The sequence below is a fragment of the Aotus nancymaae genome, unplaced genomic scaffold, assembly GCF_030222135.1.
Source record: "Aotus nancymaae isolate 86718 unplaced genomic scaffold, 86718_ANA_hifiasm-v0.15.2.pri h1tg000030l, whole genome shotgun sequence".
Classification (NCBI taxonomy): Eukaryota; Metazoa; Chordata; class Mammalia; order Primates; family Aotidae; genus Aotus; species Aotus nancymaae.
The window spans coordinates 4870284-4891584 of NW_026988443.1; the positions used below are offsets into that span (position 1 = coordinate 4870284).

At 52.7% G+C, this 21301-nt stretch overlaps 1 protein-coding gene across 4 annotated transcripts in view; it reads right to left on the minus strand.

The window, feature by feature from the left end:
• Positions 1-21301, minus strand: part of ZNF423 (zinc finger protein 423) — a 359963-nt gene that overhangs the window by 134974 nt on the left and 203688 nt on the right. For all 4 annotated transcript variants that reach the window (XM_064383040.1, XM_064383041.1, XM_012472246.3 and 1 more), the window contains 2 exons: positions 10139-13353; positions 2201-2285 (listed from right to left, as the gene is read on the minus strand). In XM_064383040.1, coding sequence (XP_064239110.1) covers positions 2201-2285; positions 10139-13353 — 3300 coding nt within the window. The remainder of the gene's footprint in view (positions 1-2200; positions 2286-10138; positions 13354-21301) is intronic.

The following is a 21301-nucleotide window of genomic DNA, read 5'->3' on the forward strand; positions in this document are numbered from 1 at the left end:
AGAGAAATTAAAAAGCCACCAATCTCCCTGTCAGGCAAAGCTCCCAGGGCCCCCACCTGGTCTTCCCGGGCGCCCCCTCCCCACTCTCCGCCAGGTGAGCCCCACCACACACACGATTGGCGGTCAGTGGCTGCAGGAGCTGGGCTCCAAGGCACAGGGGGCAGAGGTTGTCAGACAGGTTGGGAGTCGGGAGGACTGGGATGCTGGGCCCCCACCCTCACTCAGCATGGCCACCACTGTGGCTACGTAGGGACCAGGGGACCCAAACCTGCCCTGAGAGCACCTTCACTAAAGACTGGCCTTTGCAATGCAAACCTTAAACAAAACCTCGACAGCTGTACAAATCTGGAGCAAACTGAAACTCTCATATACCACTAGCGGGGGCGTAAGTTCATATATCTGCTTCACAAATGTATTTGTCAGCATTTACTAAAGGTGAACATCATTTAACCTGTGACTCAGCGAGTCCATGCAAATCCTATATTCCCATTTTATATACATATTTACATATATAAATAATATAGTATATAACAGTATATTATATATAAACACAAAATATATTATCTGTATATTCCTATAATCACAGTAAAATCAGATACATATGTTCATCAGGAGACATGTACATGGGGCCGGGTGCGGTGCTCACGCCTGTAATCTCAGCACTTTGGGAGGCTGAGATGGGCAGATCACTTGAGGTCAGGAGTCTGAGACCAGCCTGGCCAACATAGTGAAACCCTGTCTCTACTAAAAATACAAAAAAATTTGCCAGGCATGATGGCACATGACTCTAAGTCCCCGCTGCCTGGGAGGCTGAGGCAGGAGAATCACTTGAACCTAGGAGGCAGAGGTTGCAGTAAGCAGAGATTGTGTCACCGCACTCCAGCCTGGGTGACAGGGTGAGACTCTATCTCAAAGCAAAACAAAAGAAGACACGTTCATGAACGTGCCAGCACTATATCCGAATGGGCTCATCAAGAATCAGATAACTGGTGGCTGGCGTGTTCCTGCAACAGATTACTATACATCAATGAGAGGCATGATCTCCAACTAGAGGCAATAATGTGAAAAGTGAAAGATGCCAGGTGCAAATGAGTAGAAACTGTGACTCCATTTCCATAAAGTACAAATCAGGCAAAACCAACCTATATTACTGGACATCAGCATCATGATGACCTGTTGGTGGCAGAGGGGGGCCTGAAGGAGGCCGAGAGGGAAGCTTTTGAGATGCTGGAAGTAGTCTGTTCCTTGGTCTGTGTGTGGGTTATACAAGTGTGTTTAGTTCACGAAAATTCATGAAGCTGCTCACTTATGAGAGGTTTTCTAAATGTACGCAGTAAAGGGTTTTGTAAACTAGTACTCTGATGGCTGTTAAGACAACAATGAAAAGATGCTAGAAGAAGAAAAACAGAGATGAAGTGAGGGTGAAGTTCAACCTGTGGCTGCAACTTTACTGCTCAGACTAGAGTCTTGGAGAAAGTGATCACATGTCCAACAAAGACCCGGGGTACCAGGCTTCTGAAGCTCTTCCAGGCCCCAGCCCACCCCAGGCCAGCCCCTTCCCTCCATGCCCATCAGAATATCCAGCTGTGCCCTCTCCTACTACAAGGGCACCCCTAGCTGCCAAGGAGACCACATCCACCCATCTAAGGTAAAGGAGACCTCACAGCTTCCCGGGTCTCTTGTGCCAAGTGTGTGAACTCTATAGGACTTTTGCAAGCTGCCCTTCTAGAAAGGCTGAATTTTCTGAAGTCCAAAACCACTTGAAGAGGAACGGGAAAAGTACAGAAATAACTTTGTAAGTGTTCTGTTTTGACAATGTGCCTGAGGAATTCACCATGTTGAGTGGGGAAATGTGAGCAGTTAAATCTATTCAATGTCATGACACACAAAATTGAAGCATAATTGCTCCTGAGTGCTTGACAACTGGAAAGCACTTTGTTTCAGAAATGGAGGGAAATTTATGCTGGGAAATGGAAGAGATTGTCAAAAGTTTGATTGCAATGTGAGTGGAGCTGCAACAAGATGGCTCGGTGGAGAAAGGGCTCCCATTCTGACATTTGCACTCCCATTTGCACTGTCTCAGAAACAGCAGCAGTGACTCTGTCCTTTGGCCTAAAAGCCGGTAAAATGATGATGGGAACCGCAAATTTCAAACCCCAAAGAGTAGCTCCAGCATGGCTGGGAGGAAATGCTCTCTTACCAATCATGTGGTTGGCAACGTGGATTTGGATCTCTCTCTCGTTCTCGAAGGTCATCTGGCACTTGATGCACTGGTATGTCTTTTTCTGTTTGGAACCAAAAAGAAAAGATTTAGAGAGGCAGGAAGCAGGAAAAAGCAGAAAGCAAAAGCTCCTAGGGGGCCGGGCTCAAGACTTTCCAGAATGGCTCCAGTTCCCTCCTGCTTCCCCAGGCCATTCTCTTCCCACCTCCCTCTAAATCCAGCTCTACCAGACTGGGGAAGGGGAATGAGGCTACATTCCAAGGGAGTTGCTCCTCTGCTAGATCTGGGAAATCTGCCCATCTCAAGGTGAAGCTTTAAGGGAGAAAAGAGAGGCCTCCTTGCTTAGAAGGGCAAATCCAACTACCCATGCCCCATCCATCCACCCAGCCATCCACCCTCCCATCTACATACATACCTACCCAAAGACCCATCCATCCATCCTCCATCTACCTGTCCATCCATCTACATACATACCTACCCACAGACCCATCCATCCATCCATCCATCTACACACATACCTACCCATAGAACCATCCATCTATCCTCCATCTGCCCATCCATCCATCTACTCCACCTATCCATCCATCCTCCATCTATCCAATCATCTATTAACATACCCACCCATCGAACCTCCATCTACCCATCCATCCATCTACAAACATACCCACCTATCCATCTCCATCTATCCATCCATCCATCTACAAACATACCCACCTATCCATCTCCATCTACCCATCCATCCATCTACATACATACCTACCCATCCATCTCCATCTACCCCTCCATCCATCTACATACATACCTACCCACAGACCCATCCATCTATCCTCCATCTACCCATCCATCCATCTACATACATACCTACCCATCCATCTCCATCTACCCATCCATCCATCTACATACATACCCACCCATCCATCTCCATCTACCCCTCCATCCATCTACATACATACCTACCTATCCATCCTCCATCTACCCATCCATCCATCTACATACATACCTACCTACAGACCCATCCATCCATCCTCCATCTACCCATCCATCCATCTACATACATACCTACCCATCCATCTCCATCTACCCATCCATCCATCTACATACATACCCACCCATCCATCTCCATCTACCCATCCATCCATCCATCCTCTGTCTACCATCCAACTACATACACACTCACCCATCTACTCACTCATCTACATACACATCCACACATCCACCCATCCACCCACCCATCCATCTGCCCATCCATCTGTCTATCCATGCATCCACCTACCTATTATCTGTCTACCCATTTGTCCATCTACATACACATCTATCCATCCATTCATCCATCTATCTTTCTACCTACCCATCCAATAACTTTCTCATCCATTTACCCACCTTAATAACCATGTGGCTGAGCAGGGGACACTGTTCTTGCCAACTCTAGTGTTCAAGGGTGGCTAAGGAACTCTTCATCTGCCCTAAGCATACATGGCCCCAAGGGTTCCTACAGCTGGTTTCCATACACAGGGGCTATTACCAGCTGCCTGTGGGAGCTGAGGGCAGAAAAACTGAGATGATAAGCTTCAAAGATTCTTGAAAAGTCGTTCCAAAGAGTAAAGCTCACTCTCACAACTAATTCCGAATAGTTCTGAAACATCCCAGGGACAGAGGTGGTGTTGACTGTCTGAGGGAAGGACTGCGGCTGTGGGGTTTTTTGAAGAAAGAGGGGTGGTATTGGGAATCAAAATATCCAAGGTTTTTGAAGACCACTTTGGTTCCTGGGATGAGAGGGCTTCTCTTACTTCTGGAAAAGGGAGCAGGACTTCAGATTTCTTGGCCAAGGAGCCAGGCCCAGCCCTCAACTATGCAGCCAGATGAACCACCAGAGAACTCAACCGTCTCAGCTCCCATCTCCCTGTTTATCATTCTGAAATGTTATGATGAGTTCTTGAATGGTGCACGTTTTTCTTTCCTTTTACTTTTAACGTATCTGTGTCTTTATACTTAAAGTCCAGGCCCTATAGATCGCATCCAATTAAGTCTTGCTTTTTTTCTTTGCGTCTAATCTGACAATCTCTACCTTTAGATTGAAATTTTAACTCCATTTATATTTAGTGTAATTCTCGACATGGTTGATTTTGAATTAATTTCTATTTTATCCCACCTGTTCTCTGTTCCTATTTCCCTCTTTCCACCCACACTCACAGTTCCCTAAGTAACTGCAGGCCTTTGCCTGTGCTGGTTCCTCTACCTGCAACACCCCCTCCATTCTTCACTCAGTTCAAATGTTACCTCTTCTGAGAAGCCTTCTCTTTTCACCCAGAATGGGTCCAGGACCCCCTCCACACCCTGAGCTTATGCTAAAGGACCCTGGGTGAATAAGACATTGTTGTGTCATTGCGGATTGGTTCATCTGCTCCCCTCTTGCACCACAAGCACCCACTGGGCCAGGAACGTGTTTTGTCCACCTTTGAAGCAGCACAGGAACACGAAGTGCTTAACGAGCCTTTGCTGAACACATTAACAAAGTTGCAGAGTAACATATGCAGAGCATTCTACTTAGGCAGAAGTGACAAAGAGAACCAAAGACGATGTCAGCGTCTTGGACCTACACCACCCTAGCGCAGGCCTGACCTAGGGTCAGTGTATAATAATTACTTAACTTTTATTATGATCATTATTTTGCTAAGAAAATGCTTGTTGAACAAATGAACGAATGAAGAAACAAATGGAAAAGCTGGTGCTGGATGCCTCAGACCCGATCTGACAAAACAAGGGGCCTTTCCCCACAATGTTTCAGAAGACCTCAGGGGTTCGCTGTATCCTGAGTACAGACCACAGCCTGGGGCCCAGACACAGGTACTCTGCATGGGAAGGCCCTCGGAAGAGCTAGGTGAGTTAGGGGCAGGGTGGAGGGAAGACAGGGCTGGGGAGTCCAGCCTCGCCACAGGCAAAGGGAGACGTCCAGGCCCAAGGAGACTGCAGGGCCTGAGGTCTTCTCAGGGGACGCAGCCCAGAGTACCCACCTCAGGTCAACTCCAAGGCCATGGTCATGGAGAGAAACCACCTCGGGTGTCTCCACCATCAAAACCATCCCTTCTGTCTCACATGTGTCCCACCCACTCTGCTTGGCAAAGTGCAAGAGCCCTTGGCACATGAATGAATGAATGAATGAATGAAGAGTTAGTGAATGAATGAGTGAATGAATGAATGAGTAAATGATGAATGAAGCACACCCCAGAAAGCTTCATCACAAGGAAACCCACAGGAGGGCTGCCAGGTGAGGACCACCCAGGCCTGTAAGTGGGTGGGTGGGAGGAAGGGGGTGGTACCAGGCCACGGCCATGGCTGGGGGCAGAAAACCATGTCTCCCCTCCAAGGATGGGGATTTGCTTGGGTGGAAGTCTCTGAAGGCTGCAGCCATGGCTGGTCCAGAGGCATGCAGGGAACAGCCCATGATCACAGTGACTTGGGTGCCCTTCCCAGGGGCAGATGAATAAAGGGAGCTCAGTGTGCATGGAGCTCACAGGGGCTTGGGCAGGAAGACAGGCTGCTCCCAGATACCACTCTGCCACTCCTTGGTGATAGGAAGAGCGCTGCCCAATAACTGAGCTCCTCCTGGTGGAGCACTGGGCTTCAGAGGGTTCCCAAGGGAGGGGCCGGGGTAAGGGCTGACCCCTCAGACACACACACAAATCACAGATGTGCAAGCACACATGTGTGCATTCACGTGCTCATCCTCACCCCAACTCACCAGCAACACATAAGACTTTCACAGACACACCCACAACCCCCACACACAGCAACCTGTAACACAGATACATACATGCAACCCCCAGAGAAGCAGGGTCATCCACCTGGGTGAACCAGGCCACACAAATGGGCATGTCCACACTCAACCAGAGACCCTGCCTTCAGCTCATTCACTGCAACCCCAATACGCACACTGATACTCCCAAATATGCCCACAGACGCACATCCAACACAAGTGTATACACAGACCCATCTCCACACGTACCGCACACCATGTACGCACATGTAGACTCATAAGTGCGCACATGTGCACACACACAGGCACACACACACACAGGCTCACCAGCCCCGCAAACCCTCCAAGCATGGCTGGACCCCAGTCCTCACCCCAACATATCTACTCCTGGACTGTCCCCACTCTCAACCCCCCTGTAGACCCCCTCCTCCTGGAGCTTCAGCCCCCACTAGGAAACATAATTACAGAAAGACAGAACTTGGCACTCTAAGAATCTCCCCTGCCATAAGCCCCTTCCCTGGGGCCCAGCCCAGGGGAACCAGAGCTGAGTTCCAGGGCCTGTGGCCAGCACTGCCTCCCCCAGCACAGCCCTGAGCAACCGCAGAGCGGGGCCTGGGCAGGAAGAAAACACACTTGGGAATGGTGAAGACACGAGAGGTAGAGCAGAGAAGAAATGGCCGGGCCCTTGAAAACACAACGGAGAGAAGGAAGAGCTGGCCAGAGCTGCTAAATTTCCAGGATCGTGACCACAGACAACGTTCACTGAGAACCTGCCATGTGCGAGCAGCATTTACAGCAAATACTCACAAACCCTCTGCGAGCTCCACTCTAGGGATGGGGAAGGTGGGGTTTCCAAAGGCTGCAGCACTTGGTCAGAGCCTCTTGCTGGTGAGCAGGGGAACTGGAATTCGATGCCCACTGTCTGCGCTGCCATTCTCAGCTCCGTGTCCCAGACCTCCTGCAAGTCCTGGTCTAGGTGACAGAAAGCTAGTAGGATCTGGATAGGCCCTCTAATCTGGATGTCTGTTTGCTTGGCTGCAAAATGGGTGTGAGAACACCCGGCCTGCCCCACCAAGCAGAGAAAGGTACCGTGGGGATCTGCAGGGTGGGTGCACGGCCAGGGGCTGCCCGCACTGGTCCCGACTTGAGGTGATGTTGTCATTACCCATAAACAGAGGGGGAGGTGGAACTTCAATGCTTCACACTCTAGCCGACAGCAGCCTTGGCCCCACAGGAACCCAGTCCTCTGAGAGCCGGTTGCTATGGATACACTCCCGAGGGTCCCAGACTGCCAGCCCCCAAGCCCCTGTGAAACCCCCAGAGTCTGTTCTTACATGAGTGGGTCCTCAGGGAGGGAAGGGGTGGGCTAACAGACAGCTGGGTCCCTGCCCCCAGGTGTGCCCAGGCAGGGGGCAAGGCCCCAGAGAATATCGCCTTGGCTGGGGAGGTACCTGAGCTTTGTCTAGCTCCTTTCTGCGATGGCCCATCTGCCCATGGGCAGGCAAAGCTGGGATTTTTCAGCTCATCCCTGGTCACACAAGGCCGGAAGGCAGGGAGAGGAAGGGCTGGGGGCCCCCAGGAAACACACTCCCCTCGAGTTTCAGTCTTCGCACAGCCGCACACAGCTGTGCCTCCTTGATATATGGCATCACCTTTCTGAGCTGGAGCCTCTCTTTGCCAAAACACAGGCTACAGCAAGGTTCCTGAGTTGATGCCACAGAAATGCCCTAAAAGAGGCCAGCAGAGCGCTTCTCACATAGTAGGGGCTTTCACAAAGTGGTGCTTGATGTCGGATGCAGAGCACTCCAGGGAGGCTCACACAGCCCAAGGCTCTGGAGGCTCTTGAAGCAGCCTCAGGAAACCCAGCACCACGGTGGGCAGTGCCAGAAAGGAAGGAGTGATCCGGGCTGAGGGGCACCCAGGAGAAGCAGGCACAGTGACCCAGGCCAGCCGCACTACCCCACAGCCTAAGCATAGCCATGGTCTCCCGGGACCCCACCCCAGACGGCCTCTTCCTTCTTGCAGCCACCATGGGGTCCAGAGCTGCTGGGCACGCTATTGCTTAAGACCGGGGCAGTGGTGCCAATGCCGCCTGCCTGGGTGCAAGTCCCTCTCAGCTCTCAACAGCTGGGGCTTGAGGCAAGTGACCTCATTGTGCTATGCCTCAGTTTCCTCACTTACAACATGAAATATTGTAAGGATTAAATAGAAAGTGCTTGGCAAGTCCTTACTCCTCAAAGAGTATGGATTGCTACTGTAAAAAGGAAAAATAACAAGTGACCTTTACTATGCGCTTGGCACTTACTTTACACATTTAATCCTCAGAGCAAAATGCTGAGGTCAGCATGATAAACAGTCACGACGGTTCACAACTAATGGGGAACAGGCAGTGACCAATCAGAGCAGATGATGGTTAAAAAACCAGAGAGGCCCCAGTTTCTTCCTGGATGCAGAGATGTCAGCCCAGGAGAGACGCTATTACTATTCCATTACTATCACTATTCATTACCACTACTACTACCTCTGGCTTTGTAGTGGAGCACAGAGGCCCAGAGAGGTCAAATTACTGCTGAGTCCTAGGAGGAGCAGATTTTAACCCAGACCACCTGACTCCAGGACCCAAACACTCCCTGAGACCACCTACGCCCCCCTAGAAAGGCTGAGTGGGACAGAGCAGGGCAGCAGAAACTAATGCCCATGGTCAGCCCCCTGGAGGGCCCTGTTTAGAAGCCGGGCTCATCCAAAAGGCCCTGAGAGGGTGGGGTATTGTTATAGCACTCTGTTTTCCTCCTTTCTCTTTCTTTCTTTCCTTCTTTCTTTCTTGCCTTCTTTCTTTCTGTTTCTCTCTCTCTCTCTCTCCCTCCTTCTTTCTCTCTCTTCTCTCTCTCTCTCTCTTCCTTTTCTTTCCTTTCCTTGACTAAGCCACAGCACCCGGCCTCTCTATTTTAATTCAAGTGCTCCTCTCTTCAGGCAGATGTCCATGGACAAGTGCCCCTGCCCCTCTGGACTCCCATGGGCCTGTGTGTATAACACCAGGAGGCGGGGTCAGCAGGCGCTGAGGCCCCTTCCACTGTGGGGTCCTCCCTTTACTCTCTCTGGCCCCCTTCTCTCTCCCTACGCCTTCCTCACCCCCTCAAAATCACAGAGTCCCAGGACAAACACCCTCAGCAAACATCCCTGTGTCCCAGCAGGTGCCTGTGGCAGGTGGTTCTTCCCCAAATCCTGCCTCCCTGCCAATGGCACCAACAGTGGTCCTCGAGGAAAAGGTATTCCCAAGATCTGCCTGGCACCTCTTTGGTCTCGAAACATACAGCACAGACTCAATGGGAGTCCAGGGCCTGTGCTGCCTGATACCCAAGGGACACTCAGGCGCCAGGCCCACCATCAGGTACCCTCAGCCCCTGTACCCAAGGTCTGTGTGGGCCCACCCATAGCCTAGACTTCACCCCAGCTCATTGAAAGCCACTTGTCACAGGCCTGTGGCTCCCTCTGGTCCACAAGTCCCCAAGTCAAGGTCCATTTCTGGTTCTCCTTGGCTCCCAGGCACATAATCATAATGGATGCTCAGGGAAAACGTGATGAAGGAATCAATCGATCACTAATGATAATGGCAATCGGAACCACGTGGAAGGCCCTTCATGAAACCATGTCGAAGGTGCCAGGCTTGGCCCCTTATGTGTGTGTCATCTCTATGAACTGTCAAAAGAATTCTGGGTCTAAGGCCCAGAGAAGTCACGGATTTGCCTATGGAGATCCAATAAGCAAATGAGTCTGTCTACCCCAGCTCAACAACAAAGACACCAGCCACCACCCATGCGCCCTTACTATGTGTGAAACACTGTGCCAGGCGCATTACCTGTATGATGTCATCGGCCTCTCACAGCAATTCTTTGAGGTTGGGACAATTATTATTCCCATTTTACAGATGAGCACTTGACAAATGAGGCTCAGAGAGATAAATAACAGGAGCCCATCACACAGCTGGAAAGGAATGGCACTGCTGAGGTTCAAACTCAAGGAGTCTATGGCACAGCAGTTATGCGTCACCACCATAAGACAGCGCCACTTCTCAGAAACACAGCACTCAGGGTACGTGGCTCCTGTGGGGATCAGAGGAACCCCAAGGAGGGAAGCGGGGGCGGGATGAGGTGGGCTGCACTTACCCGGGGCACTGGCGACGTCTGGGTCCCTTTCCGGGGCCCACTGGTCTCTGGAGTGAGGTCGCGGTGGTCCACCTGCATGTGGCTCTCCAGGTCTTCAGCACTCTCGAACTTGACGCTGCACTCGGGACAGCGGAGGCTGGCACAGGGCCGGTCGGCGGGCTCGGGTGGGGCCAGGCCTCCCACCTGTCCATTGGCGCTGCGGGCCATGCAGCTGGCACAGAGGCCATAGGGCAGCCCGTTGACGTCAAGCTTCACCAGGTCCTGCTTGCTGCGGAACTCCTTGAGGCACAGGGCACACTTATAGAGCTTCTGCAGCCCCTGGCCATTGGGGGAGGACGCCGCCGAGCTGCCTGCCAGCTTCTGCATGTGGAACGTGCCATGGATCTTGAGCTCGAGTGTGGAGGTGACTGTCTGCATGCAGACCACGCAGCGGAAGCCCGTGAGCGAGTTGCGCAGGTCGGGGTGCATCTGGCAGTGCTCGATAAACTCCTCCTCGCTCTGCAGGGGCATCTTGCAGATGCGACAGGTGCCCGTGTCCAGGCTCTTGCTGTGGGTCACCTTGTGCTCGGTGAGCGTCAGCAGCGAAGGGAAGCGCTCGCCACAGATGGGACACATGTAGTGCTTGGCAGGGCCCCGGTGCGTCTGCAGGTGCTCCCGTAGCCCATTCTCCGAGAAGAAAGTCCGTGAGCAAACGTTGCACTTGTGGCTGCCCTTGATAAACTCAGCCTTCTTGCGCGAGCCGTCATCCTCGCCCGGCCGGATGTTGTGGTCCCTCAGCCGGTGGTTCTGCAGCAGCACCTCCATGGTGTAGGCCGCTCCACAGATGTCGCAGCCGTACATGGGCTCCGATGCGTCCACGTCGTCCTCACTGGCCTCGTGGCTGTTGGGCGCCTCAGGGTTCTTAAGCAGCATGCCCTGCAGGTCGGCGGGCTCGGCCTTCTTGGTGGCCGCGGGGGGCACCCCGTTGGCCGTGCCGTTCTCGGTCGCAGCGTCGAACACACAGTGCTTCTCCCGCAGGTGCTTCTCCAGCAGGATGATGGCGTGGAAGGCTTTGCTGCAGAACTTGCAGTTATACTTCTTGCTGTGCGTGGTGATGTGGCACTGCAGCTCCACCTCAGTGCTGAAGGTCTCCCCGCAGAAGATGCACTTGTGAGCCTTGGCCGGGTTGCCCAGGTGGCTGTGTTTGACGTGCACCTGCAGGTCGGCCTCCTTGCGGAAGTCCCAGTTGCAGGCCGTGCAGCGGTACATCTTCTTCTCGTTGCTGTGCTTCACAGCCAGGTGCACCTGGATGGACACCTTGGAGTCGAAGACCTCCTGACACAGGGTGCAGTGGTACAGCACGAAGGTGTGCATGTCCAGCAGGTGCTTCTGCAGGTCATCCACCGAGGAGAACTGCTTGTCGCAGCTCTCGCACACATAGTGGGTCGACGTGGTCATGTAATGCACCGTCAGGTGCTGCAAGAGGGACTCCTGGGAGTCAAAGTCCTCTTTACACTGGGGGCACGCCTGCTTCCGCAGGAGCAGCTCCAGGTGCAGCTTCAGGTGAGTCTGGAAGCTCTCAAAGTTGGAGAACTTGAGGTCGCACTGATTGCAAGGATACTCGCCATTGGAGATGGAGTTGGCGCTCGCCGAGAGCCGCTGCCGCTTTGGGGATGACACCTCCACGTCGGACGAGACTGGGCTCTGCTCGGCCTTGGACTTCTTGCTGTGGGCCAGTGGAATGTTCTTGTGGTTCTCCTTGATGTGCTTGGTGAGCTTCAGGATGGAGCCGAAGATGGGGGAGTTGGTGCAGTAGGGGCAGGAATAGACCTCCATGAAGGACTGCGTGGGCTGCACCACCGGAGACTCTAGTTTGGTACTGCCCACGTTGCAGTGGGCCTGCTGGATGTGCTCGGTGAGGGAGGACTCGGTGAGGAAGCCCATGGAGCACTGGTTGCAGAAGAAGGCATTATTGCCGTCGGAGGGGTTGGCGTTGGGGCCGCAGTGGGAGACGCGGATGTGCTCCTGCAGGCTGTTGATGTCGGCGAACATCTCGGGGCAGTAGTTGCAGTGGAAGGTGGAGATGTTGCCAAACTGCATCACGGGGTAGGCGTGGTTCTTGTGCAGCTTGCGCACGTGTTCGTTGAGGTTGTAGAGGGTGGGCATGGAGTCTAGGCAGATCTGACACGTGTGGCTCTGCTGGGGCTTGTCCGCGTGGATGGTCTTCAGGTGGATCTCCAGCACAGCCAGGCTGTTAAAGTCCCGCTTGGAACAATAGGGGCAGCTATAGACCACCTTGGTCCAGCCCTGCCCGTCATCCCGCATCTTCTTCTGCCCCCGCAGAGGCTTCAAGGTGGAGTCCGGGGTGGAGCCGCGCTCCACGGAGGCGCTGGAGTCGGGCGTGGCGCTGCTCATGGAGGCCACGCTGCCCAGCACAGGGTCGGGACTGACGCTGTGGTTGCTGGAGTCAGGCTGCCGGTGGCTGTCCAGGTGGCAGTAGACACCTTCCACCGAGGAAAACTGCTCAGGGCACATGGGGCACTTGTGTTTCTGGTTGGCGTGGGCTTGGTGGATGTGGGCGAGCAGCGTGTTCTCGTCGACGAAGACCTCGGGGCAGTGGATGCACTGCAGGTCCGCCTTCTCGGAGAGCTGCGGGTGGCGGGTGAGCACGTGCTTCTCCAGCTCCTCCGTCTGGCTGAAGGTGTCCTCGCAGTAGTCGCACATGAAGTCGTCCTTCTTGGCTTCCTTCTCTGACTTGGCCAGATGCTCCTTGTTCTTCTTATGGGCCTGCATGTGGCTCTGCAGTGAGCTGGTGGAGGAGAAGCCACGCTTGCACACAGTGCACTTGAAGGGCTTGCTGGAGCTGTGGGTCTTCAGGTGGATCTTGAGGTGGTCGCTGCGGGAGAAGGCCGCCTCGCACTCGTGGCAGTGGTACTTCTTGTCGCCCGTGTGCAGCTTGATGTGCCGGTCGCGGCTCCTCTTGTGCTTGAAGAGGCGGCTGCAGTAGGTGCACTTGAACGGCAGCTTGTCGCTGTGGATCTGCTCGTGCCTCTTCAAGTAGCTCAGGCGGATGAAGGACTTGTCGCAGAACTGGCAAGGGTACGGCAGGCCTGTGCCCCCTTCCTCCTCGCCGAGGCCGAGGTCACAACCATCTCCGATCATCTGCGTGGGTGACGCAACATCCTTGCTGGAGGGAGACGAGGCCACCCAGGAGAGTTGTGGGTCGTCATCACCATCTGCAGGGGAAGGCAGAGAGGAGATTAGAGGCAATTCCCAGGGCTGCCGAGAAACAAGGACAGAGCCAGCTTCTCGACAGCGCGCGGGCTGAGGCTGTGCAGCTGGCCAACGGCTGCAGGGGGCTGTGGGGAGGGGCAGGGGCCGGAAGCAAGTGGACACCAGGGCCTTCCTGTCTGCAGAGGACACGCCAGAGGGGCGGCTGATAATGAAGGGGAAATGCCTCTTCCCTCAACAACACCTGCCTGGGCCTGGCAGGACATGATACCCCCCCTCAGAGGGGAGGCTCATGGCCACTTTCCTGATAGGGAGAGGAGGGGCAGCCTAGACAAAGTCACTGGAAACGAACTCACAGACCATCATAGGCCAAAAGCAGGACAAGTCCCGTCACTTGATCCACACCTGGGAGTCAACTCCCCTCCAATCCCTAATCCTGGAGGGAAGGAAATCCCACTGGTCCTTACGAGCACAGGCAAAATTCTGCAACAACAACAATGCCCTTATTGGATTGGCCATAGCAAGCATCATTCTCTGAGGATGGGCAGCCTGACAGAACTGGAAGCTGCTGCTTCAGGTAACAGACAAGACATATGAGGTGTGAAATCACAGGGCACGACACAGCAGACTCCAGTGCTCAGGCGGGAAGTGAGTCCAGGGCACTGAAGATGCATCTGTGAGTTTCCCGGCCCAGGCCATTCTGAGATCCTGGTTTTCTTTGTTTCCTCTGCACCCCTGGATTCACCCCAACCCCACCCAGGACCAGGAGATATGGAGAAATGGGGACAGTGATTGGAGGAAGAATGAGGAGGTGGACGGCCACAGAGCTCAGAGCCAGGCGGGCCCTTAACTCCATTGCAAAGGCGAGGAAGAGGCAATCCTTGCACAGACTCCGGCGCATCCCACCCTCCCTGGGGACAGCCCTCGCAACCCCCACGTTCGCTGGCCCGTCCAGCCTCAGAGGAAAACTAAACAAACCTAAGGGTCGGCCGTTTCTGGGAAAACAAAGGCACACAGGACACAGTGAATAAAGCCAGAGACATTCCCCGGCGGGGGCCGAGCAGAGCCAGCCCGGTCAGGGAGTGAGTTCCAAGGCTCAAGTTTCTCTTCGGCTGGATTTAAAACTTAATAATGAATGAAACAGACCGCAGGCTGCTGCGGGCAGGGGAGAGACAAACAAAAGCTCAGATTCGGCTGTGCTGACCTTGCTCTTGTAACCCCGAGGAAATAAACCACTGCCCCCGCCTCTCCAGCCGCCAGCCAGCCCGGCTGAGTCTTCAGAAGAGCCTCACAGACGTAACCCAGACGTAACCTTGGCCCAGAGGCAGCCCAGACCTTCAGGAAGGGATGGAGCAGGCGCACCATGTTCCCAGCATGGGTGAACACTGGCACACACATGCACATACACACACACGCCCACCTACACACACACAATAACACCCACCGTCACACACACAACCATTTGCACCATCACTCCCACACACTCACACTATCACTCACAAACTTAAATACACATGCACACGCTCATGTATACACATTTACCTGCAGACACACACATACACACACACACATACACGTATCACAGACCTGTGGTTTCCCTACAAGGCTCTCCACACAAGCTGCCTCTGCTGTCCCAGGCCAACCCCAAGACTTAAAGAGACAAGAAGGGCTGATTGGGGTGTCTTGAGGGGTCCCTCACAGCTGGGGATGAGCCTGGTCCTAGGCCCCACCCCCACCCCCGGCCCCCCAACGCTCGCTGACCATGTGAAGATCCACGTGACCCCAGCTGGCACCACTGGCACAGCTCAGTCTGGATGCATGCAGCTCTCCAAAGCTCCCAGCTCCAAGACTTCCAGCAGCCACCCCACCTCTGAAGCCCAGCTGCCCAGCCCAGCTCGAGGGGCCTCCTGGAACACCCTCCCAGAGCACTGGCACCTTCTCTTCTCCCCTGGGGGCCTCACATGACGGGCTCGGCAGACGGGAAGGATGCAGCAGCCGTGGCCAGCTCCCCAGATGAGATGGAGTAGGAGGTTCCCCAACCCCTGCCTGCCAACTCCCAGCTCTTGCCAGCTGGGCTCTGTGGAGTGCAGACAAAAGGGACCCCAGGGAGGAGACGGCTGGGGCCAGGGGACCTGCTCAGCCCTCGCTCCTGGCCAGGCTGGACTGACTTCTTATTATTTTGATGTCTTCGCTCAGACTCACTTAAGCTGCCACTGAGTCCCTCTTGTGTGCCCAGCACTCTGCTAAGTGCTCTCTCCCAACAACCAATGAGGCAGGAGCCAGGGCCACTCCGGCCACTCCCACTGGACAGACAAGGAAACTGAGGCACAGCCTCAGGGACTTGCTCTGGGAAATGACAGTGCCAGAGACTGATGCCAGGACTGTCCACATTCGGGCTCCTTGACCATAGTACGGCCCTGGACCAGCTTCTGTGGGGCAAACAGTCAAATAAGACCACCTCTGCGTGGGTAAGAAGGGGAGGGGGTGCACATGTAAAGCCTCCAGATCCTCAGGCCTTGATCTCCTTGGAGCCTCGGTCATGAGGAGGGCTGGGGCTGGCCCATGATTTGCATTTCTGGGAGGGGCTCATCAGGGCGCAGAGAGATACAGGAGCTCACTGGAGCCCACCCAGCAACCAATGTGTGGAGAATCCTCAACAACTGGGCAGGTGAAAGCGTTGTCACTCTTGTCCCTGGGACAAGCCTACACAGGTATTTCTGCCAGTTTTCATTTGCTCCTAAACCTTTTGCACCACCTGAGAACCAGAGGACAGATTGATCCCTGCAGAGGACAGAGCCCTCCCAGCTCCTCCATGAATTCATCCATACCCTGAGCATTCCTCTTAACCACTCACTTTATGCATCTGAAAAAATGGAATCCAGGAGGCTGAGGCAGGAGAATCGCTTGAACTCAGGAGGCAGAGGTTGCAGTGAGCCGAGATCACGCCACTGCACTCCAGCCTGAGCGACAGAGTGAGATTCTGTCTCAAAAAAAAAAAGGAATCACTGGGAGGAGTGGATGAGGAAAATTAATGGGAGAAAGCACTATCATGCCACTGACATGAAATGTCCAGAATAAGGTGCATCTGAGACAGAAGCCAGGTTAGCGGCTGTCTGAGGCTGGAGGTGGGAGCAGCCACTGGCTGCAAACAGGGACAGGGATCCTTCTGACATGATGGAAATGGTCCTAAAACTAGACTGTGGGTGAAGATTGCATAGCTCCATAAACTTACCAGAGACTGGCTGAGTCGCTCACTTCAAACAAGTGAATGTTATAGTATGCAAATTATACTTCAGTGAAGCTGTTAAACAAAAGCACTATTTTGCCAATAATCAGAATTAGTACTAATTAGTACCACAAGTGCTAACAATATTAACAGCTCCATTTATTGAGAATGTCCCACGTGCCAGCACTGGGCTAAGTACGACTATTACTGCAATTAATTTCTATTCATCCTCACAACAACCATATCTGGCTGTCTGCAGTAACATTCCCATTTCTGAGATGAGGAAGTGGGGTTCAGGGAGGTGAGGAACTAGCCCCCAGTACCAATCCACATGCCCCAGTAGTGTCTGGTCAAACTGCGTCTCCTAAGCATAAGAACCTGGTCCCCAGACCCCACATCACTCATTCACCCACTGGGCTTTGAAAAGGAGACTCTTAACCTGCCCGGCGCCGGAGTACCCAAGGTTCATTGCAGGCTGGTTGCTTGGCTTTATTTTTCTGCAAACAAGTTTCGAAACTAAAGCAAAGCATATTATTCTGGGAGCAACAAACTGAGCCACTGCTGAGATTATAATCATCTGAATTGAAATGAAAATAAGGCTCCTTAAACTGAAAAGGCCCAATCAGGGAAAATGGGCATGTTGACATATAAAGTCCCAAACTCAGATTGCCCTGTTTAAAGTCTTTTATTCAAAGAACATTCAACCTCTCCTGCTGTCATCCCACTCCCTCCAAATGCATTTTGCTTTGGGGGCACTTAGCTCAGTGCTCTAGAACCAGGCTAGAGAGAAAGGCTGGGGCCAAAGCTCGGGATGTATCTACAGGGGCGTCAGCAGAGGAAGAGGTTCTCTTTTCTGTGTTGCTTTTTTTTTTTTGTGGCGGGGGGAGATGAAGTCTCACTCTGTGGGCCAGGCTGGAATGCAATGGCATGATCTCAGCTCACTGCAACCTCTGCCTCCTGGGTTTAAAGCAATTCTCCTGCCTTAGCCTCCCGAGTAGCTGGGATTACAGGTGTGCACCACAACGCCCAGCTAATTTTTGTATTTTTAATAGAGATGGGGTTTCACCATGTTGGCCAAGCTGGTCTTGAACTCCTGACCTCAAGTGATCTGCCCACTTCAGCCTTCCAAAGTGCTGGGATTACAGGCATGAGCCACCGTGCCCGGCGCGAGGTTCTCTTCTCTTACAGCAATGACACTTTCCTCATGCAGGATGCTGGACACCACACACATCTGCGACTGTGGCCAAGGCAATCCCAAAGTCTCCTCCAACATGAACATTCCAGAAATCAGGGAGAAGGGGGGTTCAAGGAAAGTCCTGCTCAACCACTACCCTTTTATTTTCAAATAAATACTTGCATCGATTTTGCTATGTGCCAGGAATTCTTCTAAGAGTTTATGTGTATTCACTCATTCAATCCTCTCAATAGACTAATGAGTTGGGTACTGTTAATAATTTCCATTTACAGATGAGAAAACCAGGGCACAGGGAGGCTGAGTGACTTGCCCAGTGCCACACAGCCAGCAGGCAGCAGAGTCAGGATGTGAACCCCCTTAGTCCTGTTCAGTCAGTGTTTTCACCCATAAGGCTTCACTACCCACCACCCCCGGCTCCCACCCCGCACCCCGGGCTTTGGTAGGAGAAGCATGAGAAAATCAAGTGGGAGGTACAATGACTAATGCCAGACCCACTTTTCCCCCACCACCCAGAATAAATGCAATCAAAGAACTACAACAAAAATGAGTTTAAAAAATCACTTGCAAAATGGAGATTAAAGTCATTTAAAAATGACTAATCCTGCAAAAAGGCCAAGTAGGAAATGGGTTATATGGGGCTTTTGCTGTCTGCTGCAGGAAGAGAAAGAAAACAAGCATAAAAGTGGAGAGAATTTTTGATAAAAATTCAATTAAGTAGAAAAAAGCACATTAACTGGGCTTCAGAACACATCAGCAGCAGAAACAGCCAGGTGATTCCCAAGCTCATGTGGTCATACTTGGTGACCGGCGTGGAGCAGAACATGAATTCAGCAGGCATGTAGAACCACCTCGGATATACCTTATCTAGGCATAGCAGCGCCAGCCGCCGGCCAGAATGGCTGGGAGCCACAGATCACAGCTCCTCTGTCACAGAGAATCAAGGTCAGGGCTGCCGGAGAAGGTGCTCGGGCCAAGAGAGGAGAGTGACTGGCCCACAGACTCACAGGAGTGGGCCAAAAGGTGGACCTTCCTGCAGTGGAGGACACAGATGGAGGAGAAATTAAACTCCTATCATCTAAGCTATGTAAGAGGCCCTAAAAAGAACACTAGGAGGGCTCTCTGCATTGAGTCGCAGGGGAAGACAGCAGAGCCCAGGAAGTTCCAGGTGACTATGACATTCCTGAGCTGGGCAGCTCCATCTGCATGAATAAAAATGACCATCCAGCCGGGCACAGAGACTTATGCCTATAATCCCCGCACATTGGGTGGCTGAGGTGGGAGAATCGTTTGAGGTCAGGAGTTCAAGACCAGCCTGAGCAATACAGCAAGACACTGCCTCTTAAAAACAGATTTTTTAAAAATTACACAGGCATGGGGTGTGTACCTGCAGCCCCAGCTACCTAGCTACTTGGGAGGCCAAGGCAGGAGGATCACCTGAGTCCATGAGTTTGAGGCTGCAGTGAGCTCTGATCATGCCACTCTAGCCTGGGTGACAGAGTAAAACTCTGACTCTTAAAAAATAAAAAAAGACCGTGAGCCTACAGAGGGGACAAGAGCTTGGCCAGCACAGGAGTGAGGTTTCCATCCCAGTCTGCAGGGCGTCTTGTGCCCAGGACTGTGCTGGATGCTGCAGGGTCGCTTGGGTGCACCCCACCTTGGTCCTCCCCCATGGACATTCCAGATCATGCAAAGGAGAGGCCGAGCAGAGCAAGAAAGGTGCCAATGGCAGTCATGTTGGGGCAACTGGCAGAGAGTCCATCGGTAGGCCGGGCCTCCGCTGCCTCTGCTGGCTCATGGGAAGTTGGAATTCATGCTCTCCAAAGCCCCTGCCAGATGAATATAAAGATCATCTTGTACAATACTCCAACCATCAAGACTGTCTTCATCATAAGCACAAAAAGGCCTTACAGTGCTTCACAAAGCCCCCAAAAAGACTCCTTGCCACTCACCTGTTTCTTTAGAAAAATGAAAATTGCCAAGGAGACCAGGTACTGACAGAACAAAGCTTTGTAATACACCAAGCAGAGCCTCTCTGCTGCCCACATCCAGAGCTCCAGGAATGGGAATCACTGTGGCCCTTCCCCACGCTCAGAGGAATGGGACTCCAGAATCAGGAACCAACTACCCAATCCCACATGAGACAGATGGAAAAGTTAAGCCCAGAGAAGAGAAGAAAACTTACAAGCCTAGCTAATTGGTAGTGGTTGCCTAGAATAGTGTTCAGAAGGATTGTGAGGCCTTATCTGAGGTCCAAAGAAATGAGTGCAATCAAATGGTAATGTCTGCCATGAGCAGAGACATGTGGAAATTGAACAGTCAAAGGGCATTAAGCAAACTGGAAAGCAGAGCCTCCTGACTCCTAATGCTAGATGTTTTTCAGGTTTCCTCTTCCGAAAAAGGAGCTGTCCATTCTCTTTGAGAGACGAGGCTTTGGTGTTCCCCAAATCCTGTTGGTCACACAGAGACAAGAGGACTTGATAGACACCGTATGATATGGTTTGGCTGTGTCCTCACCCATCTTGAATTGTAGTTCCTGTAATCCCCACGTGTGGTGGGAGGGACCCGGTAGGAGGCAACTGAATCATGGGGGTGGTTTCCCCATGCTGTTCTAGTGATAGTAAGTTCTCACAAGATCTGATGGTTGTATAAGGGGCTTCCCCCTTTGCTCGGCTCTCATTTTTCTCCTTCCTGCCACCATGTGAAGAAGGATGTGTTTGTTTCCCTTCCACCATAATTATAAGTTTCCTGAAGACTTCCCAGTCATGAACAACTGTGAGTCAATTAAATCTCTTTCCCTTATAAATTACCCAGTCTCGGGTATTTCTTCATAGCAGCATAAGAATGAACTAATATACCGTGGAACCACGTTGGAGTCTGGAGAGGGATCTCCAGCCAGAGGTCAGCTCTGACCCCAGCTGATGGTGAGGGTTGCCCAAAGTGGACACGAAGCAGCCCAGGCAACCCAGGAGAGCCAGTCAGTGTGTCCTAGAGCCAGGGGTAACAAGAGCTGCAAGACCTGACGTGCTTCAGGGCACACTGCAGATTGTGGTTCCCACAGAGGCAGCCAGAGACAAAGCAGGTGGCCTTCCAGACACGAAATGATGCAAATTCAGCTCAAGGGGCATCCGGGCATATTCCTGCTCACTTCTTGAGAAACTTCAAATCTATACCCATTCTGTCTCCCTGCACCCCCTGGATGTCTGCTGCAGCAGAGAGTACATGAACCTGAAAGTTTGGTGCCTCAGTCCTCAGAGGTGGCTCTGCTGCTGGGAGCCCTATGAATGTCACCTTCCATTTTTGAGCCACTTCCTCAATGACATGGGTGACTGGGCAGCCTCTGAAGCCCCTTCTTGGAGCTGCTTAGAAAATTGTGAGGTGGGCATCTCTGAAAGGTCCCAAGTTCCCCTCACAGTAAATCCCCAGGCCAGAGTGGGGTCTTGGATCCCATTTTATGAAGGCTCAGCAGGAGACAGGCCAGAGCTCTCAGGCTGGGTGGACCATTCTCACTGGCTCAATATCCACCAAGGGCTCA